Source organism: Lepidochelys kempii, chromosome 3, assembly GCF_965140285.1.
Source record: "Lepidochelys kempii isolate rLepKem1 chromosome 3, rLepKem1.hap1, whole genome shotgun sequence".
NCBI classification, from domain to species: Eukaryota; Metazoa; Chordata; order Testudines; family Cheloniidae; genus Lepidochelys; species Lepidochelys kempii.
Genome location: NC_136382.1, coordinates 30,307,235 through 30,334,759, shown reverse-complemented (window position 1 = coordinate 30,334,759; position 27,525 = coordinate 30,307,235). Strand labels below are relative to the sequence as shown.

At 37.5% G+C, this 27,525-nt stretch overlaps 1 protein-coding gene across 3 annotated transcripts in view; it reads right to left on the bottom strand.

The window, feature by feature from the left end:
* The window catches only part of ROCK2 (Rho associated coiled-coil containing protein kinase 2), a 163,546-nt gene that overhangs the window by 45,111 nt on the left and 90,910 nt on the right, over positions 1-27,525 (bottom strand). For 2 of the 3 annotated variants that reach the window (XM_073336011.2, XM_073336009.2), the window contains exons 6-27: positions 22,766-22,910; positions 19,455-19,593; positions 17,475-17,566; positions 16,471-16,630; positions 15,807-15,870; positions 15,247-15,258; positions 13,391-13,479; positions 12,794-12,842; positions 11,756-11,891; positions 11,526-11,617; positions 10,992-11,238; positions 10,620-10,726; positions 9,358-9,517; positions 7,710-7,870; positions 7,045-7,229; positions 5,433-5,502; positions 4,434-4,537; positions 4,137-4,323; positions 1,827-1,920; positions 1,620-1,714; positions 628-807; positions 186-354 (exon numbers count right to left, since the gene is read on the bottom strand). In XM_073336011.2, coding sequence (XP_073192112.1) covers positions 186-354; positions 628-807; positions 1,620-1,714; positions 1,827-1,920; positions 4,137-4,323; positions 4,434-4,537; positions 5,433-5,502; positions 7,045-7,229; positions 7,710-7,870; positions 9,358-9,517; positions 10,620-10,726; positions 10,992-11,238; positions 11,526-11,617; positions 11,756-11,891; positions 12,794-12,842; positions 13,391-13,479; positions 15,247-15,258; positions 15,807-15,870; positions 16,471-16,630; positions 17,475-17,566; positions 19,455-19,593; positions 22,766-22,910 — 2,737 coding nt within the window. The remainder of the gene's footprint in view (positions 1-185; positions 355-627; positions 808-1,619; positions 1,715-1,826; positions 1,921-4,136; positions 4,324-4,433; positions 4,538-5,432; positions 5,503-7,044; positions 7,230-7,709; positions 7,871-9,357; positions 9,518-10,619; positions 10,727-10,991; positions 11,239-11,525; positions 11,618-11,755; positions 11,892-12,793; positions 12,843-13,390; positions 13,480-15,246; positions 15,259-15,806; positions 15,871-16,470; positions 16,631-17,474; positions 17,567-19,454; positions 19,594-22,765; positions 22,911-27,525) is intronic. The other variant, XM_073336010.2, reaches the window with a different exon arrangement.

The window sequence follows — 27,525 nt, the reverse complement described above, 5'->3', positions numbered from 1 at the left end:
AAAATAAAGATTGTTTTCAGTTAGTGCATGGATATTAAGTGCTATCAGATTACTGAAAAGGTACAAGGAAGTACAGAAAAAGCAAGGAAGTCATGGAAGCATAAGAATGTCATTTAATGATTTGATGTCCATGATAAAACACTATGACACTGATAAAGATAGGAACATTAATACAAACATCGTACCAGGGAATCCATCATCTGCCTCGGCATCCCCAGGTCCGCTGCCTATGCTGCTGCAGTCTAGGCCAATATGTATTGACTGGAGCTGCGAGCGAAGCTGTTCAATGTCGCTATCCTTGCTGTCAAGCGTCATCTGCAGTTCGATTCGTATCTGGCTCTCCTCTGCTATTTGCTGTGAAAATGATTTGAAAAGGTTTGCCTTTTAGTATTACTGGTGTACTCTATAATTTCTTATTTTTAGTATTTTCTTGGTGGAATGAGGACTTTATAACCAATCTTGAAATATACAACTATTTAATTTCTTTAGCTGAATCATCCCTAAAATATGGAAAATGTACATATAACACATATGACATCTTGGAATAATTTTAAACTCAGATTCAATTTCTTAAACAAATTTAAGAACATTTTTATTGTTATTTATTGCTGCAAATTCACTTCTTACTGCCTGCATTTCATTGATCTCCTTCTGATATTTAATCATCATCTGGGTCAACTTTTCACGTTCAGATTTCAGTTCCATATGCAATTTCCTATTCTCCTTTTCTTTCCTCCGCACATCAGTGTCAGCTCCACGTTTGACTGGATCCTTCCGATTCATGATCTCAGCCAACTTGTTTACAGCCTTAAAACAAAAAACAAAACAAAACACAGAACACATAATAAAGCCCCCATAGGTAAACAATAGATACAAATAATGTCATCTCTCCAACCCATGATTAGCCTCTATTAAAATATTTTACCCATGAATTCAAAAATATTTGTGCATTTCCATCTAAATAAAATGCCAATTTAATTCTGTGGATCAATGAAGTATTGTAAAAATGATAATGACATTTCACTCTGGAACAAAGTACTTTTGTTCTTTTACATACTTTCTTTAGATAGCCCAGTTAGTTGGAAGCCAAATAAAACTTTGAATTGGAATGTCTAATATGCCTCTAGGATGCCCAGAGCACAATGCAGGAGCACAAAATCTGACATGAAGTCTAGTATCCAAACTTTGGCAGAGTTTATTACCAGACGCTTCAGGGAAAGATGAAAACACAGAGGAAGATAATTCAGGGATGCTAACAATATAATTAAATCAAACCATGTCATAAGCAAAATACATGTTAAAACTAGCTTCTCTGAATCAAAATAAAGGATTTACCTGGATTAGGGATTTATACTGGGCTAAATCACACTGGGACAAACTGTTTTATTCAAGTACCATGAATCTACATTACAGGTCTGTACCCAAGATGTGCAAGTTTTCCTTATGTAATCTGGTTTAGTAAAAATCTCTGAGGATATAAAAATTGTGTCCAGGCTTCAATGAGTGCATACAGCTGGTTTAGAACAGAAAGCAATCATTACATTTAAAAATTCTATCTGCTGCCTGAACAATATATTATTCCAATCATCATGATAATCTGCTCATTCTTTTATACTTACCTGGGTTTTCAGTGTTCTCTCAGACAACAACTGCTTCTCAAACTGAGTTTTAATAATTGTTGTATTTGTTTCTTCCTCTTTTAGCCTTGCAATTTCTGCAACAAGGTAATAAGAAATCTGTAATGGCTAATTAGAGCATTAAGTGGTACACTTTTTGAGTACTAAAGCATTTTCAAATCAAATTCAAGTTGTGCAGTGAACACTCACGTTCTTGGACTTCTTTCAGTTTATTATTCAGTTCTTCTTTCTCATTAGCAAGATTAGCCACATCACTAGTTAGTGTCCTATTGGCTTCCTCCAGCTTAAAAAAAAAAAAGTATATATTACCACACAACAAAAAGTAATGCAACAGATTTATCTGATTACTTAAAAGAAGGAAAATACATCAGAATGAGACCAAGGTAAAAGAAAAGAGGATTTGGAGCAGGAAGAGAAATTGGAGGCACAGAGGAGAGAATGACCAAACAAAGATATGTGAGGAACTGGGGGCATGGAGGAGAGAGAGGGGAGCGAAATGAAAAATGTTGTAAAGATTGAGAGATATGGAAAAAAGGAACAGGAAGAGTCTGCCATCAAAATCAAGACACTAACAAGCTCAGGACTTGGCAGAATTCATGAAAAATTACAGCCATCTGGAGGCGATAGACTTCAAAACAGAGAATGTGCAGGTTTAAGTGCTGTATGGAGTTGAGAAAGCTTGGAATTGAAGACAGGGAAAGGAGCTCATTGCAGCAAATATTTAGAATGAAAAGGAACTAAAGGAGAGCCTGCTGAAAGAGAGGGCAGGGATATAAACTGAATCAGAGAAGCACAAGCACAGAGCTGAAGATAATCATATACTGAAGTGAATTTCTTGCAAGACAGAGCAGGCATTCCATAGACAATTGAAGGAAAGGGTTAAGTTTAAGACTGGTAGGGACAGAAGAGCACATGGTTATGAATAATCAGGATTAATTCAGATTTCAGAGATGTGGAGGAGGAGGCAGATTTTAGATAATGATCTGTGAGAGCTGGAGAGAGGTGATAGAACTGAAGTACAGAAGGTTTGTGTAATAAGAAGGGCAGGTGAGGGGAAAAGAGAGACCCACGTGAGGAACACAGTGGAGGTGAAGATCCAGAAGATGTGTGTGGAAGCCAGGGATTGAAAATGAAGAAACATTTCAAGGAAGGAAAAGAGGTAGTGATGCCAGTTAATGATGGAATCAACAGCAGTTGATGGAAAATGCAGACCACATGCCTACTGATTAACAGAGATGAAGTAGGCTCCACATTTTGGGATGTGACTAAGAATTAATGAGACATTGCAAAAAAGTCAGTTCTTAATTGAGAGTGCTGGCAGCTCCAGCTGCTTCTTGCTTTCTAGAGGACCCGAAGGGCAGACAGGGTGACCTATACCTATATGTTTAGCACATTAGGATCAGTGGATATAGAATTGGCAGGCCTGGATCTTTTCTCTGGAACTAGCTAATAGATCTGAATCCCTCCCAGGCTGTTTACCGCTAAGTTTTAGTCACAGGTATTTTTAGTAAAAGTCATGGACACGTCACAGGCAGTAAACAGAAATTCACAAGTCCATGACTTGTACTATATACCCCTAACAAAAACTTGGACCGGGGGCTGCGGGTGCTCTGGGGGGAAGAGGTGCTGGGGGTAGAGGGAAGGTTGGCGGGGCTGGTAGGCTCCCTTGACCGCTCCAATGGGAGCTGCATGGGCAGTGCCTGCAGGCAGGGGCAGCGCCCCCTGGCCCCTCCACCTAGGAGCTGTAGGGACATGCCGGACGCTTCTGGGGAGCCCTGCCGAGGTAAGCACTGTCCCGCACCCCAACCCCCTGCCACGGTCCTGAGCCCCTCCCACACCCAAACTACTGCTGCTGTGGGGGTGGTGGGAGAGAAACAACACGGTGGCCCAAGAGTGCCCCAGCAGCAGCCCATGCGGCTGGCCCAGGGGCTGTCTGAGCTGCTCAGGCAGCCCTGGAGCTAACCATTGCAGAATCCCTCCAGCCACAAACCCCTTCTAGCCAAAGGAATCAACTCCTAGGATGTCATGTTTCAGAACGACTAGGAATTTTTATGGCCGCACTATACACATCTGAAAAAATATGATTTAGAATGGAAAATGTGACATAACCTTGATTATAGCAACATAAACTATACCATCATACACAGATTTTTATATACAACTGAATATATATACATTCTCAGTTTTGTTTCCATAGATCCAAAGTATGGAAATAACTATTTTTTCATCCAGATGTGAAAAATATGTAAACAGAAAATGTTTCTCGGTATTTGCAATGATTTCTAAATTTCAATTAAACAATATTAACCATGTAATGGCTTTTAAAATAAGAAATTCATGATCTCATACTGCTTTCCTCTAGTCTACTTTAACAAAAATCCAAAAATCTTTCAAGCTGTGTATTTCTGTAAGCCTCCAAAGGTATCTTTGTTATAATGATTAAAGAACTTATAGCATGCACAAAAATATACCACAGGAGTTATGATGCAGATTACTCACAGATCCTATGGTAGCGTCTTTCTCAGTAAGTTCTTGCTTATGCCTAGCCATCATCTCTTTAATCTCCAATTCTTTCATGATCTTCTCTTTTTCCAAATCAGAGTACTGTTCTTCAGCAATGGAGCGAGCAAGTTGCTCTGAATCAGCTTTTGTCAAAGTTATCTCAAGTTGTGCAGCCAGGGAGTCTCTACAAATTATTGAAAAAATAATTAGTTCAGAAACTATATGAAAACCTTTTCCAACTCAAGTAAATATCCTGATTTTCTGTACATATACAAATAAGCGTCAAACCCTCACCTCTCATCTTGTAACTCCTGTATCTTTTGCTGCATTTCTTTACAAAGTTTGGTCTTTTCTTCACATTCCTCTTTAAGCTCACGAACTTGAGTCTTGTACAAAGTCTAGAATTTGAAACAAAGAAAAGGAAAGAAAAAGGACTTGCATATTCTAGCTGATGGAGTATCTGAATGAAGGAGACAAGACCATGTTAAATCAAAAATCCTTTAATACAGCAAGAGACCAAGCACAACAGTGTCTTGTCTCTTCTAGGCAAGAATACTCCCCAAAACAGTTTCTTTCACCTTCAATGCATGCACCCTCTCAAAGAATCCCCTTCATCTCCACCCTCCTGAAACCCAGCTAGTGGGGAAAAGTGAACCCATTGAAATCCCCTCCAGCCACCCATACATTCCTCCATAAATGTAGTGTGCTGTCCTCACACAATGATTAGAAGTTCGAAAGTATGTATGCAAGTACAATTTATACTCCACACATACACACGTACATGCTTTTTGATGGGTTTTTTTTTTGTATTGCAACATAACTCATTAAAAATACTTTAGAAATTTGTTTTTAGAGTGATTTGGAAAAAGCAGCCTTTCCAAATCTATAATATTAAGACAGTTCTTCATAAGCTATCACGTCCATTTAACAGAAACATAACTAACAATCAAGAATTATTTATTTGTTCATGTACAAAGTTGATCTCCCACAGAAATACATCTTTTTATAAAGATTATTATTTTAAGCGGGCAAATAAGTCATTGCAAATTAATTACATGACAAATTGAATCCTTTTCTTTCTGTTTATGCATTGCTGTGACAGATCCTGCTTTTGCACAAGTATTTGCAGAGTAGTTTATGAGAACAAATTTCAGACTACATGAACATTTGCAGACTGTTCTTTAAAAAGTATTTGCAAGTCACTATCTGAGATACAACTGTTCATCTAACTTAGATGGTACTGTTTCTGCTCCTTAAAGACTGGATTGGTAAAACAAAAACTACAATACATACTGAGAAATATTGTTCAGCTTCAAGCTGGTCTTGAAGCTCTTTCATTTGTCCATCTGCATCCTGACGTTCTCTGTAAAGTTATAAAACAGTGCTTGTAAGCAAAATTTGTGAAGATATTCCAAACAACTACATAAGCACAGAAGGCTGTGTGCATGCACACACATCTATAAAACTCTCTTATATCTTAGTATCCCCTGATCAAAGTATGGTCATCTATACCAAATCCTGAGGGATCCTCTGTCCCCCAGGTCTCTCCTGTTCTTCCTGGACAGCTACGAATACTGCGCTCTCTTCTGATCCGGAAAGGTTAGTAAACAGCCTTTTAAACTGACAGTACTGTTACATGGACTAGCCAACAAGAGACATTACAAAAGCAAATAGTCATTGGCCTCTTCTCTCATCTCCATGCAGGACATCAATAAAATGACAATCTGAGCTCCAAAACCTCAGGTAGTCAGAGTCGCAAGATGGACCTTGAACATTAATTTACTGCTCTTTATAGTGCAGATTTTTTTAAACACACCCATTATTAAAGCAACTCATTCAATCACTAGTCAGCACTTCTGAATAATAGTAATACTTTGCACTTCTTCCATCAGAGGACCTCAAGAGTGCTTTACCAATGGCAGTGAATTAGACCAGAAGAGCCTCCACAAAACTCATTTTATAGATGGAATAAAAATGAGATCTTTCTAACACCTACATTAGTCTTGACCATTCTTGCTCCAGATAACATACATTGCTAATTACAGAGAGCAACAAATCTCATATGAAACAAACTCCCCTTCCCAATTTGGTTTTTAGAATCATCATAAAAGATTTATTTTAATTAGTGGTAACTGCTTAGTGTTTCAGAGTAACAGCCGTGTTAGTCTGTATTCGCAAAAAGAAAAGGAGGACTTGTGGCACCTTAGAGACTAACCAATTTATTAGAGCATAAGCTTTCGTGAGCTACAGCTCACTTCTTCAGATGCATATCGTGGAAGTGAGCTGTAGCTCACGAAAGCTTATGCTCTAATAAATTGGTTAGTCTCTAAGGTGCCACAAGTCCTCCTTTTCTTTTTGCTTAGTGTTTGTAAGTCACACTGAAGATGAAGTTACTAAGTGCTAAGTCTATTATCTCATTTTTAGCTGCAAATTTAGAGGTGTGCAATCATTTTAGTCTGATTCCAATACAGACTCTTCAGGAAAGCTAATTCTAATCAGCTTGTCATGTCACTCAAATCTTAACATGATCCTTTATGCCTTCACACAATCTATTTTTTGGAAAACAGCATTTCAGAGTAGCTTTCTATTGAATCTACAGGTGTAACTCATGTGGTCAGGAATTTTTTTTCTTTTTTGTAAGCTCTTTGGCGCAGCAACCGTCTCTTAGCATTTGTTTGTACAGAACCTATTACAATAAGGCCCCAATCTCTGCCAGGGCCATTAGATACTACTATAGCATAAACAATGGCAAACAACCATCAGGAGTGTCTATGATATGATTGATTTTTGTATAGTCAGGATTTTATATACATACAGCTCTCAAATTTTGCATAAGTAAGATAAAAATGCAATTGAATTTTTAAAATTAAAGAATTAAATAAAACTGTGATGCAACTCTACTTACTTGCGCAGTTCATTATTTTGCTTTTCCAAACTCAGTTTGATTTCCAGGAGATGGTTATTCTCTTGTTTTAGCTGTTTCTCTGACATTTTCAATGTGTTGACTTGTTGTGTTTGCATCTTCAGGTCATTCTGCGTGAGGCAGCGCTTTTGTGTTTCCTGTTCTATTTTTAATGTCAAGTTTTTAACCTGAAAAACAAATTAATTTTTGTTTTGTTACATCAGAGGAATTTTACAGACCCATACAGTAAGGAACTCTAAAAACAATATTTACACTTGCACTGATTCTCTATTGTTTTTATTGTATTAACTATTGTACAGCTCAAACATGTCTTTTTTGGATATAAAGATTATTCTATAGCTAAAATTATCTCTAAGTAGAATAAGCAAGTTTTTCACCCTAATATTACAGAATTTTACATTCCACATAACAAATTTTTTAAGTCTGTCACAACATTGAAAAACTTCAGAAAATGAAACTTTACACTGTAAGGAAACCTTCCTGCAACCTACAGAAGTGAGTGTGGAGATATACTTACTATTATTTTCATTTGTAAAGATTTACAGATACTGCCCATAATCAGAAAACTTTCATACTTTTAAAACTGGAACAAATTTTACAATATCCAAAAAGTTCCAATTCAGACTACTTATATAATTGCTACTTACATCTTCATTTAGTTTATCCTTTTGTTTAAGGAGCTCATTTATTTTCTGTTGCGACTGTTTGAGATCACAGTCCAACATAGAACACCGCTTTTCAATTTCTAACAAGGAGTTTTCTACTTTTTGCTTTGAAGCTCTCTCCTCCAACAGCTTCTTTTCCATTTCTGTGAAATAAGAGCATTTAAATGTGAAGTCAGTAAGAGTTGTGGGTGCTCAGACCTTCTGAAAATAAGGACACTTATTTAGGTGCCTAGCTGTGGCCAAAATTTTAAACTTGGGTGCCTACAATTTAACATACTTTGGATTCCTGTGGGATGAAAGGTATTAGATGGCATGACAAACTGATGAAAAAATTATGAGACACACAAAGATGAGTGACTTAATATCTTTTACAGGACCAACTTCTGTTGGTGAGAGAGATAAGCTTTTGTGCTTATATGGAGCTCTTCTTCAGGATGTGGGTCTAGGATCCTTAGAAAACAGACAGCCATTTTCCCACCAACAATGCTTCAAAGCCTTGGCAACTTTAACAGAAGGATCCGGAGTTAGAATTGATGAAGAGCTCGACGCCCTGCAACTTTTAGTAAGCAAGCTTCCTGGAGAAAGCCACAGGCACCAAACCTAGTCTCTTAGGCTTTGCATCTGATGGCCACCCAAGAACCAGAGGGTTTAGCAGCTAGAGCTTCCTTAAAGGAAGTACCTGGAGCCTATTCTGCCCATCTTTGAACAGTCTGGGCATGAAAGTCCAGCAAATGAAACACATAGAAGGAGAATGACCTTTCCTCAAGGACTTCAGGCACCTAATATGGTTGCACAACACTGGGAGGACAGATGAGCACAAAGTATGTCTCTTAAATCCAGTTTCTTTTTTTTTGATTCTGCCATAACACGGAATCAAACCTACCAATTCTACAAAACCATCTACACTTATTACTATACTTCAATTACACTACACACTAAAAACAACCACCACAAAAATTACCAAAGGTACGCTCAATGGAGAAAAACCCCTGGATCTGAATGGATCAGAGCAGTTCATTTCCATTTAGCATAGCAGTTGAAAGGAACTGAGGTGGTAGAGGACCCCCAGCATTTCCTTATATGGCCTCGTGCTCAGAATGTTCAAAAACACTGAGGGGAAGTATAGGAGAGGGCGTACAACTGCTCCAATGAATACAGCTTGGAGACGGTTCTACCGTTAGGCACCAACAGGCCTATAAGTGGGAATATGCAGAGTCATTCAAAGAGGTTAATGTACATGACATGGAGTGACTGCCTGTACTAAAATCCTTTTATTTATCCCCAGAATAGCTACCAAGAGGGCAGTGCATGAATCCTTAAATCATTCCACCAATGTACCTTAACCCTAACATGCAGGAGGGTATAATTCAAACAGCATCTGCATTCAAACCCTGACCACTCTTGGGATGGTCAAACAGGGGAGTGCGGGTGGGGGAGAACTATGCCAAATGTAATTACTTTATGTGATCTGAGCAACTCTAGAATTTTTAATTTATATGCAAAACTCTTGAATCAGCTTCCTAACGTGATTCAGAAGTGTATAATCTTATAAATTTCAACTTCACAATTAGCATTATAAAACTTATATTATCTAGATTACATAATTTTAAAATTAAGATTGTATGCATACCTTTCATGGCTTCAGACTTGGCTTCCTCAATAGATTCATAGATTTTATTCTTGTCTGCTAATCGTGCTTTTGTGGCTTTATGTTCAGCTTCTTCTTGTTCCAGGTTCTGCTGCATAACCTTGAGTTTATATGTCATGTCTATTTCCATGTTGCTCTTCTCCTGTTGAAGTTACAGGAAAAAAGGAAATTGACTTATTTGACAAAACAGTTACTCTTGACTGCAAACTAAGGCTAACATAGTTACAAATGGTAGTACTATGAAGCACCACTAAAAGGCAATACACTAACAGAAGAAGACATAGTCCATGCTCCAAGGATCTTACAATTTAAGACATCAGTCCTGCAATTGATTTAGTGTGGGTACAAAGAGGCACTGCATGGTTGCAATGGTACTCCTGTGTGTAGGAAATTATTGGATTGAGGCTTAAAAAGGGAGTACTATGTCAAGTTAAATATGGTTCAAAATTTAGGATTTGTGAAAGCAAGATTTTATAAAACTTAATACCAATAGAAAAGTTTTTCATAGATTTGCTATTAACAGCAGTTTGTTTTCTTTAAAATTTCTGCTTTAAAAGAAATTTGTACGGAACTGTAGCTTTACTTGGCACTTTACAGAGAAAGAAAATAACATGGTTCCTGACTAGCAGACTGTAATCTAAGTGAGAAAAACACAGAACATACACACAGAGAAAAGGTAGCCAATATTAAAGCAAAGAAACGTAGTGCAAATCACTTTCTATAATACAACAAGTAAAAAAGTTCTACACTTCAGCAAGTTCCGATTTTTCAATGGGGACTAAAATAACCTTGTGCACAATACAGCCTACACAATAGAGCATCCCTATAACATCTAATCTGCTATGGGCAATCTTTCAACATGTTGCACAGGGAGCTTTCTAAGCAATCTATGCAACACACCAAGAATAAATTCCTCTAATACATTGGGGTCGGTCCACAGACCATGTCTAAGATTTCCAAAGGGGTCCGCACCTCCATTCAAAAATTTTTAGGGGTCCACAAATGAGAAAAGATTGAAAACCACGGCTCTAAGATATTCCTCTATCTTAAAAATACATTTACTGATTTCCTATACATGCTGAAAATTATTTAAAGAGAAAATTTAGGGAAAAAAGTTACCAATTCATGTAACTACCATGGAGCTTCAATCTGATGCAGTTTAGTTTCTATTAATGCCATCATTTTATATTCTACCTTTTATACTGCAAACCAAGTATATATTCTACTCTAACGTGTGCAGTTACCTTTTCCAAATCTGTGAACCTCTCTTGCAATTGTCGCTTCTCCACTTCTGCTTTGGCTAATGCACTCTTTCCATTTTTTACTTCTTCTTCTAGGCTAGATATTCGACCTAAAAATATTCAAAACAACAACTAGTCAGAAAAAAAACTTAGCAATAAAAAGAAAAAAAAGGTAGCTACAAAAGTTAAAACAAATACATTCACATTTAATAGGTGTTAGCAACATTTTACGTCTACTGATACAATTTTATTAAGGAAAGATACAATTGACTTGGACAATTTATTAAAATTAGTTACAATTCCCAGATCAAATAATTTCACTATACTCTTTTGTATTTCTGAAATGCAAATTAATGTAGACATTTGCTGTAATACCTTGTAGATCGCTGATAATCTCTGACCCATGACTTCGATCTCTTCTTTCAGATTCTAGGGCTGACTGAAGATTGATGAAGTCCTTCTCAAGTTTGAGTTTAGCATTCTCAAGCATGCAGTTTTTATCTTGTAATTCTCGATTATTAGCTTCCAACTGCTGGATTTGCTTTGTACTTTCAGTGTGGTTCTTCCTTAACCTGGCTGCAGTATCAGACTCTGTGCGTAGTAAAGCATTGGCTTCATCCAGCTATTGATTAATAAATGCACATTTTAGACAATTAAAATGAAAAACGACATCTCCATTACAAATTAATCATCAATTTATGGACTGAAGGAAAAGAAAAAATATGGAAATGTTTTCTAACATGACATTAGTAAACCAACATTTCATATTAAAGAGCAACTTCTGTAACTTCTTGCAATTTTCTTCTGCTAAATAGGAAGCCTGAACTTCAGTAGCCCATTATAACAATGGCTTTAAATTAACACTAACACACACACACACACACACACACACAGAGAAATACAACTTGCCTGTCTTTGTAGCTGATTGATTTTCTCATTTGATATCTGAGAGTTCTGATTTCTTCTTTTCAAATCTTCCAGCTGGTCTTTCAAACTGTTAACTATAATAAAATAATCATATGTGACCTCCATCACACACTGATTCACAATCTTTAAACAGATCTTACCAACAAAACAACAGTTCTGTTATCTTATGTTAAAATCCCCGTGTACCACGTTTAAGGTTCTGTTCCACATACCATCATTTTCCAAATTGCGTTTTTTATCTGCTTCATGTTCTGCTTTCCGCTGGTATTCTGCATTCTTGTGTTGAAGAAGAGCTTTCTCTCTTTCTAATTGCCTTAATGCAGATTCTACATTCTTCCTTGATGTTACCTGGAGATAATTATAGTTAAGTTCAAATAAAATACACAGAACCATGGTATTACTTTAAAGTTATAAAGGATAGCTCATGGATTCCAATTAACTTACAAATATACCAAAATGTATTCCATCTGCTTGCTGTATACACACACCATAACACTTAACAGCTGTGTTTGTATATAACTGCAGAACAATACACAATTAGCAAATAACTATATAGTTATACAATTCTATTTCTAAGGAATCTGGGTAGTCAGGAGATCAGCAAAGGATGTAAGGCCAGTTCAAATCCACTCCAGACTGGCAGTGCCCTAAAGCTGTTACTGTATGAAGGCTGTTGATAGTCTATGTTAAATGATTGTGCGGGCTTCTGTCTAGTTTCCAGTGAACAAGTATGCAATGAACAAGCAGCATCAGCAAAACTGGCAGACTCAGCAGCAAAACCAATGATTAAATGGGCATGAGAACTAAGCTATATTCATCCCCTCCAGAGGTGGTCCCTGAACATCAGGGTTGAGGCACAAGGATGGGGGCAGTAGAGGGATGCTTGAACTGCTACTACCTGTTACCTGCTCTATGGAGGGAATATTTCAGCCTTCAACAGTATCAACCCTGCATCTTTAACTGGAATTCAATTCACACATGCTATTTCTCTATAAATTATTAACTAAGGCACAGGACATAGTAAACATGATTCTGGAATCAATTAAATAATGCAGGAATCACTCTACCCTTCTCTTGCCAAGATATTGCAATAGTGGCAGCAGATTTATGCTAGGGTATACTGTTAGAACATAAACTCATGTTCTTGTGCCATAGTTCCATTGTTCCTTAAAAGTTAGTGTATCCTGAGAAACGTAAACATACCTAAAACATGTAAGAACACTTAAGCAATAGAAAATACACTGATTTACCTCTTCATCTAGTTCTTTCACAGTCTTCTCTAAACGAGCATTAACAGACCTGAGGAATATGAAAACAATTAGAACAAAAGCAAGCATTGGTTATAATGAAAAACGGAATAACATGGATGTGTCTTGTGAATCCTGCTTTAAGCAACCACATAAGCACCAAGAAAAAAATAATTTGTCCAGTAGAGGTGGTCTTCTCCAAAGACAAAACAAAAAGATGGTCAGGGATGCAACTCCATGCTCCAAGTATCCCTAAACATCCAACTACCAGAAGCTGGGACTGGACTACATGGGATGGATCACTCAATAACTGCCCTCTTTTGTTCCTTACCTCTGAAGCATCTGTCACTGACCACTGTCGGAAGACAGCCTACTGGGCTAGATGGACCACTGGCCATTGACCTGACCCAGTATGGCCACTGTTATGTTCTAAAGGTAGAGGGAATCATATGGGGCTAACAAATTGACTGTTTAAAATGGGATCTCCTTAGTGGAGCTGGGATCCCTTAAGTATGCTTTTAATTGTATTTTAAGTTTTTAAAATGGAAAATTAAAAAAAGTTTGGCATAAATACACCAAATATAAACCGCTAACTCTTACCTGCACTTCTGTTCTAGTTCATCTTTGGCTTGTATTTCATTACTGAGTTGTTCTTCTAACTTGCTCATTTTTTTCTGAAACTGTGCAAACTGTCAGAAAAAGTATGGTCCACATATAAAATACGAACACGTAAAAATGAGTGTAGTTCAGTTAAATAACCAAGACAGATGAGCAATGAAAATCAATATAATCTTACAATTTGATGGGAACAGAACATTATTTCTTAACCAGCCACCACCACTGGATTACTGGGAATTAAAGTTACATCTCTGCAAGATATTAACGCTCATGAAGATTCTTCATGAAGATATCCATAGAAACAAAACTTGTTGCATACAATATTAAAATAAATCTATCCATCACAGTATTATGTGCTGCAGATGGTGAACCACAAAAGCTCCACAGGAATAGAATGTTGTTTTTTGCCCTCTCCTTTATTCTCTCTAACCCCAACTCTTGAGAGCAGATTCTTTGGATTAGTCTCTCCAAAAAAACTATATCGAGCATATGACCAAAATGGATGACATTTTAAGAATGCCTCCGAGCATGCTCAGGTAGAACACATCATGAAAGAAAGTGAGAATTTCTTAGTCTAACACTTGCACAGAACCTAACTTGTCCCCATTACATTTTGGAAAACGCCATATTGCCAATTCCCAACATTCTAAAACCATAAGTCAATACACAAAAATTCATGAGACTGGATTAAAAATCATAAATTTAGGAGTTTTTAATTGCCTTCTGGGCTTCTGAGTCTATAGGGTTCATGTTTTTAAACTTTTTTCTGCAAACATAAGGGGAAGAAACATTTTAAAAAAACCAAAATTTGAGATGGTCACAATTACATGACTATAGGAGCTGGGGCATTAAGAAAAACATGAAATACTGTGATATTCATAATAAAAATGACAAGAGTTGGCAACACAAATATAGCATTTTATCAATCCTTTGTATTTTACTAATCAGAAATATAGAAAAATAAAATATTTGCTATTGAAACATACAATTGAAGGGACTATGTCACATATGCTTGGCTCTAAAACTACTGGAAGAATTCAGCAGACACTGCATGCAATTTTAAAAGGCAATAGCCTTCTTTTAAAGAGCACCACACACTCCTAATCTGCACAGTATGATGGAAAGGCAGTACAGAAGCACAGGGTGTATTTATTTTTATGTTTGCCGATGCATGGCATGAGCTTTTTCCACGGCTGTTTTTAAAGGTTTAAAAATTACCAACCCTCACAATTTTTAATTAATGGAATAATCTCCTTGATTTACTAAGAGAGGGCTAAGATCAATAATGGTTAGTATATTTGTTTATTTTGAGATACACAAAAATCCTATCAGACTTGCTGCCATCTTAGTGAATAAACTCAGTTGGCAAGCCACAAATACTGAATAAACCTTCCTGCTTCAAAACTCACTCATACTGAGGGTCACTTTTATGCTCACAACCATTCCTTCACTAGTACTGTGTGAAAATTTACTTTTCATGCCCTGGACAAATTAGCAATAAATCACTTAGATGTGGAGCCAAAATCTACAACGTTCCCTGGAGCAAAATCTTTTGTGGTGAACAGAGCCTTACACGTTTATTTGCAAAGTAAATTGTGGTTGCCAAATAGGAATTAAAGGTAACTATAGTATAAATCTGAACAAATATTAACCTTATTTCACTTATAACTAACTGTAGGCTCTTTCTTAAAAGCAATTTACAAGTTCTTTTATTCATAAACAAATTAATCTACTGTTAGCAGTTTACTGGGATAAACCCTTAACATCTATTACTTCATGCTGACAAAAACTAACTTAGCTATCTTAATTTCTTTTATGATTCAAAATAATACACCTACCTCTTTGCTGTCCTATAAAAAGAAGAAAACATTTTTTTTAATCATGAGCATTAAAAAGGCAAAGAACAGGAAACATTTCCTACAAATCTTTTTTTTTTTTTTTAAATGGTCTCACCATGCTTAATAAAATTTCAGACTTAGAATATTTTATACTTTGAAGGTCATCTTGGATTCTAATCATGTTTTAATTACAAAATGTTAAAGAATTTACAAATATTTGTTTTATTAGAACTAATATTCTCTACTATAGGGAATACATTTTCAATGGTTGCAGAAATTTATAAAAATGTTAATACACCTTTTTAAATTTCTAAATTAAACTAATACTATATAAACACAATCCTTTCATCTAAAATGTATACTGCACAATTTCATGTAGTAGTTTGACATTTTCATGTTTACAGATGGAATCTGTCAGTAATTATACAGAAATATTCTAACATTAAGCAATACAAATTAACTATTCATAACTGAATATTGTTTAAATCCACTGTGCAAGTCTTAACAGACAGCAAAATAATTTAAACATACATTAATGTTTATTAAAAAAAAGTACTTACCTCATTTTTCCTGGATTGCATGGATTCATTTTCTCTACAAGACTGAGGAGAGTCACTTAGCAACCTGTCGGGAAAAAAAACAACTCTTATTCAAGTTTTCAACAACTCTTTCAACCATGCCAATCAACTCATTTTAATCAATTCTCTCAAGTCTTAACCTCTGCTAGGCTATTCTCCGAATGAAGCCATTTTTATTCAGTATGAGTTTTCATTTGAATGTTCTCTTGGCCAAAGTAAACATTCAGACTTTTTCAGTTCAACACAAGTTTCTAATGTTTAAATGAATACTTACAATAGTTCTATAATTATTTAGATACAATACACATGACTAATAATGCAAATTCAACATAAATAGTAATGAAAAGAAACAGCCCTAACACAATGTATGTCCTAGTTGTACACTTTTTTCTAAAATTAGCTAATCCAAAAATCCAGTATATATGCTGGAGTACAATATGTAGTAAATTTTATAAATTACTACATAAAAATTAGAAACATCCAAAAATTGGCATATTTTGATAAATCCAATTTAAACTCCACATTTCACATATTCAACAATTTTACAGTGTAAAATTAGATGTGTGTTTAAAGCAAAAGGAGAGGAATGTAATAAAATAATTTTCAACTGTATTTGACAAGATGCACATTAAAATACATCACATACAGATTCTCTCGATAGTAGGTAAATCCTATAAAAGGCAGCTGGTTTCCCACAAAGGCTTTGGGGATTGGAAAGGTTTCCACATCTCCTTTGTCATCCTCAATGTCATCAAAATTACTGCTGTCTATGTCACTGCTAAGCTCAGGTACAACAGGAGCAGCAGCTACAAAGGAAAAAATGGTCAGCTTCATGGTAAGATTCAACATCCTGTTGTGGATATATGAACACACTATATAATGAAAGGTAAATATGGCATACAGTAATTTCATCATTTTATATTATTTATCATATAGCAGATCCATTAATATTTTTGGATTAATAAAATAATTTTCTTTCCACACCCACATCTGACAAAGTAAATGTTTTGAAGTGATCTGTTACCATGCAATACAAAGAAAATCATTTAAATAAATCAGTTTGCCGAAGAAGGCAGTTTTTATTGCATAAAACATACATTTTCTAAAGCATCCAGATTTAGGTCAGATATTTAATCCCAATTTTATCTTAACTATATGAATAAGCTTCAATAAGTGTGTCTGATTACAGAAGTTTTGATCAAATGGTAAACTAAAACAGCTAAATTTTTGCCAGAGGCAATTAAGTTCTATGAACTTAAATGATTCTAAGTGGTAGGTTAGACAGTACTCATACAACTTCAGGAGGTAAGCAAGTTAGGAAAGTACAACTGACTATGTAGCCATTTGTTAAAAAAATAAAAGATCAAACTCTGTTGTTCAAACAAATGCACTCTCTCTATATTTACAGCATGGCAAAAAGAGGAGGGGGGGGATGTTTATGAACCCATAGTGGCATTTCTTTTATTATAAACAAGAACCATAGTAAGAAAAACAGAACTATGTGACACCCCTTGAGACCCAAAAAATTACTGTACAAAACTGTTATGTGAATATTTTAAGTGTTTTACATTTTTAATTCCACACTGTTAAAACAGTAGCTGTTTATGCAAATATTGAACATATTCAAAATATAAACTACAGTTTACTTACTCTCTCGAATGTTATCCCAGTTCCATTGATCACTCTTAAAGAAAGGGTGCTGTTTAATTTCTTCTACACCATTTCTCCCAAGTCGCACCTCTCTAAACATAGTAATTAACCCAATTTCACATTAGAAAAATCAGTACTCCATTTTTGTTAAGTAACTTGTGACTTTGCGCTTAAGTGCACAGAGACTTTAAACAAAATTAAGGTTCAAAGAGTTATGAGCAGTCAATGTAATTCAGGCGAACTTTAATTAAAATCAAATCATCTGTTGTTTCTCATATTAAAAATGCTCCCAGTTTCTTAGCAGGCACTCTCTCTGCACGTACTAAAATGGCTAGAATTCTGAATCTGCCACGTGTGGAGTAAAATATTTTTCCATCTAGATTTTGTGTAGAAAGGGAGCACACAGGCACAAGTTTTAAATAAAAAAAATTAACTGCAAACTTAGAAAGTCTGCCAAACCACATGACAAACCTTAGGACGCAAATGAAAGGAGGTCTGGCTTAGTACACAGAACGGTTATTCAAAATTCCAATGAAATAAATATTTCAAACTTCTATCCTCCTCCCCTGAAAAATAACCCTTACATGCCTTTTGCTTACATTTACAACAAAGACACCATGTGGCAAGTTTTAGATGTGACAACAAACATTCTTTATATAAGACTATCTTTTAACATAGCTCTCAGAACATAAAAATAACTTATGGACTTGAACAGATAAGTCACATGATAGATGCTCATTCCTTCTTGTCACTTTAAGTGCTTCAGTAGTGATTATGTATACAGAAAGAGAGCATCTGTTTTAAATAAATTCCCCAAGCACACATTTAATATAAACAGGAAGATGTACACACGTGGGGGAAGTACTCCTGGACACTTTTATATTATTAAACTCTTCTCATATTTCCTCTCCACCTTTCAGCCATCCTGGGTCTTGAACAAGACAAATCCCTACTAACGCAGCTCTTTCATGAATGGTATTTCTTTAGCTGCATGTAATCTTACTCAACAGACCAGACAGTCCATCTTTGAAATAAAGAACTAGTACATACCACCAGATACATATTTCTTTAAGTTTTTTTAGTTGTTGTTTTTTTTAAATCAATCATTCTACACAGTCAGTTACCGGGCTAGATTCTCTACTGTGGCCAGGCTCTGTTCAGCACTAGGGAGCAGAGGGCACCAGGGAATTAGTTATTCCTCTGATTCTGCACTGTGTAGCTCTTGTGCCCATTGCAGCATCTCCTAGGCTGTGCTAGTGCCTGGCACGGGAGGATAGCAAAACATAGGTGAGAGGGAGGAAGGGAGAGAGAGAGGTGGAGGTGGAGGTGGCTGGGGCAAGAACATGCTACATCAGCTTAATACCAATGAGGAGCTCTATTATACAAGACGAGATCTCATCTAGCAGTTTACATCCAGAATCATTCCTCTTTGTGGGGAAATTAGCTATACTTGTAAATTCTTACCTCAAAAGCAGGTTTTAAAAAGCATATCTAAGAAAATCTCTTCTAAGAAAACTGGAATAACTCTCTGCATAAAATTCTCTATTTTTGATAATGTATCTGTTTTCATTATTATTTACTGGGCGCTGACGACACGCTCAGCGCTAAATGAATGCAAGACAAGTTGGTCCCTGTCTCAAGGAACTCACAATATATTTCAAACATTGTTACTGTATTTTGGACCTTGTTTGCATGGCACTAGGAAAGATTTTCTTTGGGGCAATTTTGAATTCTTAGGAAGAGTGCGGACAATGTAATTATTGCCAGAAGTACTCATGAAAACGTTAGTTTTAGTTAAACATAACATAGAGTTTGCACAACAGCCAGCCACTAGAAAGCAGAAGATACGGTTAATTTCTCACAAAATGAGAATGATTTAGATAGCACAATTAAGGGGAAGGAATCCATTGTTCTAAGATAGAGCAAGTGTGTTTGCACCCACTATAAGAGAGATTGTACAAATGTAGTACACACACGTACCTGTCCGTTAAAAAGTCACAGATGAGGTTCTTTGCATGCTTAGAGATTTCCACATCATCTGGGAAACTTAATGAATTCTTGTGATCCATGATTTTACTATATGTTCCTACCAAGGAGTCTGCATAAAATGGAGTGTCCCCTAAAATAAAACATGCATAAATGTTAAGATTTTTAATTTAAAATTTAAGTATTTTAAGATAAACAGAGAAAAAAGAAAGCAGACCTATAAATTATAAAGTTCAGGCTTATTCTGAAAAGTGGCTCTGTAAAAATGGGATTGCTTGATCCATGTTTATTGTATCTCAATTTTTAAAAAAAATCATATGTACTCCGTTTACAACTAAAACTATTTCCCCCCTAAATACCCACACTACAAACTAAGCCTACGCCCAGGGGAATCAAGCTACGATATTTCCACCATCATTACTGAAGTTTCTGCACACCAAAACAGATCTGTCATACTCATACAGTGTCTTTCAATTATGCCCTCAGTAACACCTTTGTAAATCCACTGACTTCAAGGGGCTTGGATAGGAGTAATTGATTGGAACCATTAAACATTTCGGTTGATGCATGTTATGGAATAGAATTCACAATTAACTCTTAGTGGTTTCAGTTCTGCACTTCTAACAAGAACAAACAGCAATCAAAATGTATTTGTCACCAAAGTGATCAGCTAACACTCTGAATATGCAAAAAGAACAGATCCGTTGACCAAGAGGCGGACATTTTTACATAATTCTCTTTCAGAGTTGAAACACACTTTAATGAAAAAAGCCCCTGAGGAATATGTTTACTGACCAAATTACCTATTTTGTCCATCAGAAGGAAAACATTCAGCAGAAAAAGGCATTCTGATTTAACAGATTCGATAAATTATCAGCAATTAGAACATTTTCACCATGTGGAAAGTTTATTAATCTCTACAAACCAATACATAGAAGCCATTTTGCTCTTGAGGAGGATATAAAAGAGAAGAACCAAACACAAATAGGCTCCAAGAAAGAACAAGTTAGCATTTACATTAGTGTCAATTAAACTCCCAGACTCTGCTGTGACCTCCCAACTAGTCCTAGTATGGTTCCTACAGAAATCATCCATTTAGGGTGACCAGACAGCAAGTGTGAAAAATTGGGAGAGGGGGTGGGGGGTAATAGGAGCCTATATAAGAAAAAGACCCAAGAATCGGGACATTTGGTCACCCTACATCCATCAGATGCACAGATTCCATGGTCTACCAATGCTCCCTCCTTCTTCACTCTAAAAGGGTCTTCTCTCCCCTTTTCTCTTCAGCACCATCATAAAAGGCTCCTATCAAAGCCATTCATCACCACCCTAGTATCCCCTCAACTAAGATAATCCCTCTCTTGGCAGCCCAATTCTCTGCTTTCCAACTAATACTTCAGCTTTGTATCTAATGTACAATAAAATGTAATACAATTTCATTCGGTGTAGCACCTTTCATATAAACTGTATCCCAAAATGCTCTACAGCCTTATTTTAAATATAAATTAAAATTGATGAAGTCAGAAGCAGAACTATTAAGAAGTAAAGCCAACAGAGAACAGATATTTTCAGCTGAAATTTGAAATAAGGAAATCAACAAGGCCAAGAAGTTCAACCGCTGTTCCTGACTGCAAGAGCTGCAAAGGATTGTGGTTTTTTTTTTATTAAAAGTGTTCAGAGCTATATTAGCTATATTAGCAGAAGGAATGGAGGGCAATAGAAGGAAGGATTGTTTGAAAAGCTGAAGCAAGTCTACTGCAATGTTCCCTCTAATTTTTCTCACCTATGTGCAGAATTTTGTTATGTGCACCAATATGGAGGTGATGTGTGACACGTCATCTTCATATTGGTGCACATAACATAATTCATATGATAGGGGTGGAGCCGAGGGGTTTGGAGTGTGGGAGGGGGCTCAGGGCTGGGTCTGGGGATAAGAAGCACAGGGCTGGGGCAGAGGGTTGGGGTGCAGGCTCTGGGGTGGAGCCAGGGATGAGGGGTTTGGGGTGTAGGAGAGTGTTCTGGGGCTATGGCAAGGAGAGAGGACTTCCCCCAGCTCTCTCTCCTCCCTGCAGCACCTGGGCTCCCGGAGTGCCTGCACGGCACTAAATAGGCTGCTGCACATCCGCACAGCTTACAGAGAACTTAGGTCTACCAAGGTATTTAAAACTGAAAAGGTAATTTTGAACTGGATCCTAAAATTAATGAGGTGGCATTGGAGTGGTTTTAAGATGGGGATGATATAGCTGAACTTTGTGTGTGTGAGAAGGCAAGCAGCTATAGTCTGCATATCCTTGGTGCATCTAATTAGAAGCATCACAAACAAGATGGGCCATAGGAGAGGAAATGTATACAAACCATGAAGTATCATTAACTCTCCCAAATGAAACCCCAGATTATAGAGAAAACTGAGCTAGTGAGCCCCTCAACGATAAAAACTCAGACTCTCAAAATACTGGTGTTCCCCACATTTGATGATGTACTAGAGGAGAGAAAAGAGGTCCCAACCACAAAACAAAAATGAAAATGAAGCTCTGTCTTGGCACTACAGGACAGACTTCTAACATATTAACTATTAAGGTGCATTGATTAAATTGATCCTGGGATTCAACTTACTAATTAGCCTTCATAAGTCAAATGTGCTTCATCCTCAGAGGCATTAACATTTCAATGACTGCAGACTCGGGAGGAGCTTTCCTGCCCCCAGAACCTTAGAAACGTATCTGTTCCTGCAGTGTTCCCAGAACATGTTGGTATGGATAGTGAGTAATCACGCTCAGTTCCAGACTCCTCACCAATGCTCTGATACTAGACTCTGAGGCTCGTTTACAACCTTGGATGGCTAGGGTCCTCTATAATGGATCTAATATTCATATACATTACATGACCTAATGGTCCAGTGCTTTACATTGGAAAATCCTGACTGGAGAGTACAAGAATTAGCCAAAAGCAGAAGCAGTCACAGGCTGAACTGTCTCGATGCATCCATATGTCTTACTTGTTGCTATATAAGGATAATTGAATCATAAAATATATTTCACTAGGAGAGGGGTGGTGAAGCACTGGAACGGGTTACCTTGGGACCTGGTGGAATCTCCATCCTTAGTGGTTTTAAGGCCCGGCCTGACAAAGCCCTGGCTGGGATTATTTAGTTGGTGTTAGTCCTGCTTTGAGCAGGGGATTGGACTAGATGACCTTCTGAAGTCCCTTCCAACCCCAGTAGTCTATGATTCTATGATAAAAGTTCTTGAATAGAAGTTTCCAGAAGGGGATGGGGGAAAAATTTAATGAACTAAATTATTACTCACCAACAAGCATCTCAAAGAGAAAAACTCCTACGGACCACCAATCACACTCCCGTCCATAGCAGCCATCACCTCCTTGTGACTTCAAGACTTCAGGCGATATGTAGTCAGGCGTTCCAACAGCTGTATCACAGCGCACCATACCAGTCTACGTAATTGCAAAAAATCGCAAGTAATAATCGATTTAATTGAAATAATATAATAAACACAGTGTTTCACCAAAAATAAAATTAACCCATTTATGTTATTTTGAGAAAAACATGTCCCAAAGTAAGTAGTTTGGGAAACATTTAAGGCCTCTAAAAGTTCCTATTCCAGAAGTGGTTTCTGACTGTCATAAATATAAAGGGAAGGGTAAACCACTTTAAAATCCCTCCTGGCCAGAGGAAAAATCCTCTCACCTGTAAAGGGTTAAGAAGCTAAAGGTAACCTCGCTGGCACCTGACCAAAATGACCAATGAGGAGACAAGGTTTCAAAAGCTGGGAGGAGGGAGAGAAACAAAGGGTCTGTGTCTGTCGGTACGCTGCTTTTGCCAGGGATAGACCAGGAATGGAGTCTTAGAACTTTTAGTAAGTAATCTAGCTAGGTATATGTTAGATTATGATTTCTTTAAATGGCTGAGAAAAGAATTGTGCTGAATAGAATGACTATTTCTGTCTGTGTGTCTTTTTTGTAACTTAAGGTTTTGCCTAGAGGGATTCTCTATGTTTTGAAGAGGTATCTACCATCCTGATTTTACAGGGGTGATTCCTTTACTTCTATTTACTTTTATTTCTATTAAAAGTCTTCTTGTAAGAAAACTGAATGCTTTTTCATTGTTCTCAGATCCAAGGGTTTGGGTCTGTGGTCACCTATGCAAATTGGTGAGGATTTTTACCAAACCTCTCCCAGGAAGTGGGGTACAAGGGTTGGGAGGATTTTGGGGGGAAAGACGTGTCCAAACTACGTTTCCCAGTAAACCCAGTTAGAGTTTGGTGATGGCAGTGCATATTCCAAGGACAAAGGATAAAATTAATTTGTACCTTGGGGAAGTTTTAACCTAAGCTGGTAAAAGTAAGCTTAGGAGGTTTTCATGCAGGTCCCCACATCTGTACCCTAGAGTTCAGAGTGGGGGAGGAACCTTGACACTGACAAAATGACTATTCCTGGTAACGCCTCTTATTTCTTTTTTAAAACATATCTTTCGAGATTGAAAAAAAATTAAAAAGGAAATGTGACTTAGCCTAGGTTCCAGTATTAACAAAGCTGAGTATGCATACTATGGGCCTGATCCAAAGCGCACTGAAGTCAATGACTCAAATGACTTCAATGGGCTTTGAATTAGGCCCTAAAAGAGCAGACAGATACAGACACAGCTTTTTTTTTTGGTTAGGCACTAAGACCAGTTAGGGGCTGAGTTTTTTGGTCTTGTTTTGTTTTTATTTTAATGCTTGAAAGAACAATTTAAATGAAAGGAAAAGCTATTTTGGAAGAATGGGAAGGTTAAGCTCTACAAGAAAATATAATTTTTAAAGCAAAGCACAGGTTTTATCCTTAAAAACACTTGCTAGTACTTCATTAATTTAGCAACATAAAGGCCCTGACTATCCATACTCCTTGCTCCTAGCTGAACAATCAATAAAAGAAGAGTCAATATCAGGTCTGCTAGCATACTGGTTCAAAGTGATACGAGTTCAACTTCCCTAAATTCAAGCTTCAACTAGGTTTATTCCAGAGAGTCCAGATCACAACAATGAAAAGAAATCCTGGATAAAGTACAGTATAAGTATCACAAATACTCTTGCACCATTGCTTCTTATCTAATCTCTCCATCCCAAGATACTTGTAAACCACAGAAAGTTTCTCACCTACCTTACCCTCAATTCTGTGAAAGAAAATAAGTAGTAACAGCTGAAAACAGAATTAAAAACAAAACAAAAAACAAAAAACACCAAAACCAAATTTCTGTTTTCTCAAGGAAACGTATTGCTGTCAGAGCTACCATGACAGAGGTCCAGTCTGATATTCTAGACTCCCCATTTAGAGGGTGACTGACAAGTTGTAAAGTAGTATTGGTTTGGTTATCACAAGTAACATAAACCAACATGTGATCTGATTTTTCTTTTAAACCAAAATCACAGACCATAACGATTACAGGGAGAAAATAGGTAAAATTAGGACATGTAAATGGACACTGCAGAGACCCTTAAGGAGCTACAAAAATGACCCCCAGTTAATGCCTGTGCAGTCTACTTCAGAGATTCCATTCTGAATCCGGGGTCCCTAAGAAAAGGCTAACTCTACAATTCCAGGTTGCGGGATAGGCAAGCTACGGCTTTCTGCATTATAAAATAAATAGAGTAGATGATGGCCACTCTGGGATAAGGCAGTAGCTTCTTTTTACAATGGGTGATTAAAAACCCATTGCATTCTCTTCCTTTTAGGACAGGATGAATAAGAAAATGCTGTATTTAACTCTACAGAATACCCAGATGCTACAGTATCCATGATTCAAGTGTATATTGTTGATTAGGCATAGGCATGGAATACGTCTTTAAACCTTCTGCCTATGATAGCATTGTGGGCACAGATCTACAGACCTTGTCTGAACTTTGAGTGTCTCTCTCATCCTGATTTTGAACATGAATGAAGTTTCTCCAGTTGAACCTACCTCTCCTGTTTAACGAGGATTGTGGCTGCTAAATAAACTTTGGTATTGTTGGATGCCCCTGGAGGTCTGGAAGCCATACTAGATGGCGGAAATGGGAGACTGCTGAGGGAGATCTGGAGTCTTTGACAGTGATTTGCTGAAGCCACCTGAATTCCTCCCCAAACAAGAATTTTCCTTGAAAGGGGAAAGTTGTCAATCTGGTTTTCAAGGAGTAGTCAGAAGGCCTCGGCTTCAGTCACAGTCTATGCACTCAGACCAGGCTAATCATTGTGATATTTCCCCCCATTCCTTGCACAGCTTTGACTAAAGAAGCCATAAAGTAAGAAGACAGATTCCTAATATTTCTGTAGTATCACACAGTAGAGAGGTCAAACCAAAGTAGGGCAGCGTCTTAGTCAATCTGACTGCTCGTTTCCACAAAATCTCTTGATTTACTTCGTTTTTGCAGTGATCTGATGCTTGCTGAAGGATCTTAGATAATGTAGACTGAAGTTTGCAGAAAAGATCCCAAATATCTCAATGTCCAGCAAATGAAGTTTCCATTTTTCTCTCAAAGGGGATCTTCAGTGCTATTCTGAGCCTTCAGAGGATAGTATTTCTCCTTTTTAACTGGATATAGCTGCATCTTCTCTTGCATTCCACATGAAATTCTCTCAGGAGCAGATCTGAGGACTTTAACATCTCCTTGACGGACTATATACACGAGATTGCTATTTTCCATCATTCATTCGTCAGAGCATGCAAAAAGCTTTGAGGGCTTTGTATGAATATTTAAATACTAGGTACTCTAAGACTAATTGCATCAGCTTTTACACCTCCAATGTTAACATCCGGAAATTAGAAAATGAGGTCCTCTTTATCCCAAGAATAAGGATCAGGAACTCTTTACCAATTCCGTGGATCATCTCCTTCCCAGAGTTAATTGACCTCCATACTCTACTGTCTCAATGGCTGGGTTACAGTGAGATCAGACTGTCAAACAGGACTGCTCCGAAGCTGAAAGCTCAGAGAGCTAAAGGGGGATGTCTTTCTCTGGGCAGAGAGCATCCTATTCTCTTTTCATTAAATCCTAAGCCTGTTTCTCTCTATGTCTCTAGTGCTCTGGCTACCATATTTACCAGAGGAGCTCTGTGACATAATGTCTCTTCTGTTAAGTAAAGGGCCTTTTCTTTCCCTGAGACTGTTATTGCCCTGCTCAGACAGCGCTAGAAGCTTTTCAGAGGTGAAAGATGTAGGAGGTGGGCAGTCTCAGAAGCTGCACCCCGAAAGGAGCTAAGTACTTCCAACTGGGAGGTGAAAGGGTTCCTCCAATAAGATGCAATATGTTTATATCTTAGAAGAATTGGGAACTTTGTGTGCCTTTTCTCTTGGTATCTCACAGAGGTCCCCTATGCTGATCATCTCCCCAAGTCCCTGTGGCTGGGAGTGAGCTGGACTGGCTTCTGCAAATGCTGCAGACAGAATAGTAATAATTATTGAGGTGATGCAGGTCCAGGATGGGGCAAAAGCCAATCTGGGCCTTTGGGATTAGGAAATATCGGGAGTAAAACTTTTTCCCTCTCAATTTTCGAGGTACCTCTTCCACAGCCCCCACCGGTAAGAGGATCTGCAGCTCCTGGACTAGGAGTTGCTTGTGAGAAGGGTCACTGAAGAGGGACGGCGATAAGGGGTGGGAGAGAGGAGTTGCTGAAAACTACAGGATATAACCACCCACCACTGTACTTAGCACCCAGTGGCCCGATGTGATGTGGGACGATGCCGAACTTAAGTGGGAATCAGTCCGAAAACAAACAAAGGATGGCGTTTGTAACCTCTGCCCTTTCGCTTGTACAGGTCCTGTCTCAGTGGTGGAGCCGAGAAGTGGGCTGGCTGTTGAGGCCTGAAGTGCCTCCTTGAAGTGGATGAAGCACAGAGGCCCAGGGATCTGAAGGTAGCCCTTGAGTCCTTCAGGCCATAGTGTGTTGTGTCCATTTGCTCTGAAATAATGAGGAGCCTTTGAAAGGGATGTCCTGGATCGATTGCTGGACCTCCTGAGGTAGCCATGAGGACTGTAGCCAAGAATATCGCCTCATGGACACTGCAGAGGCCATCGTCCTAGCTGCCATGTCAGCA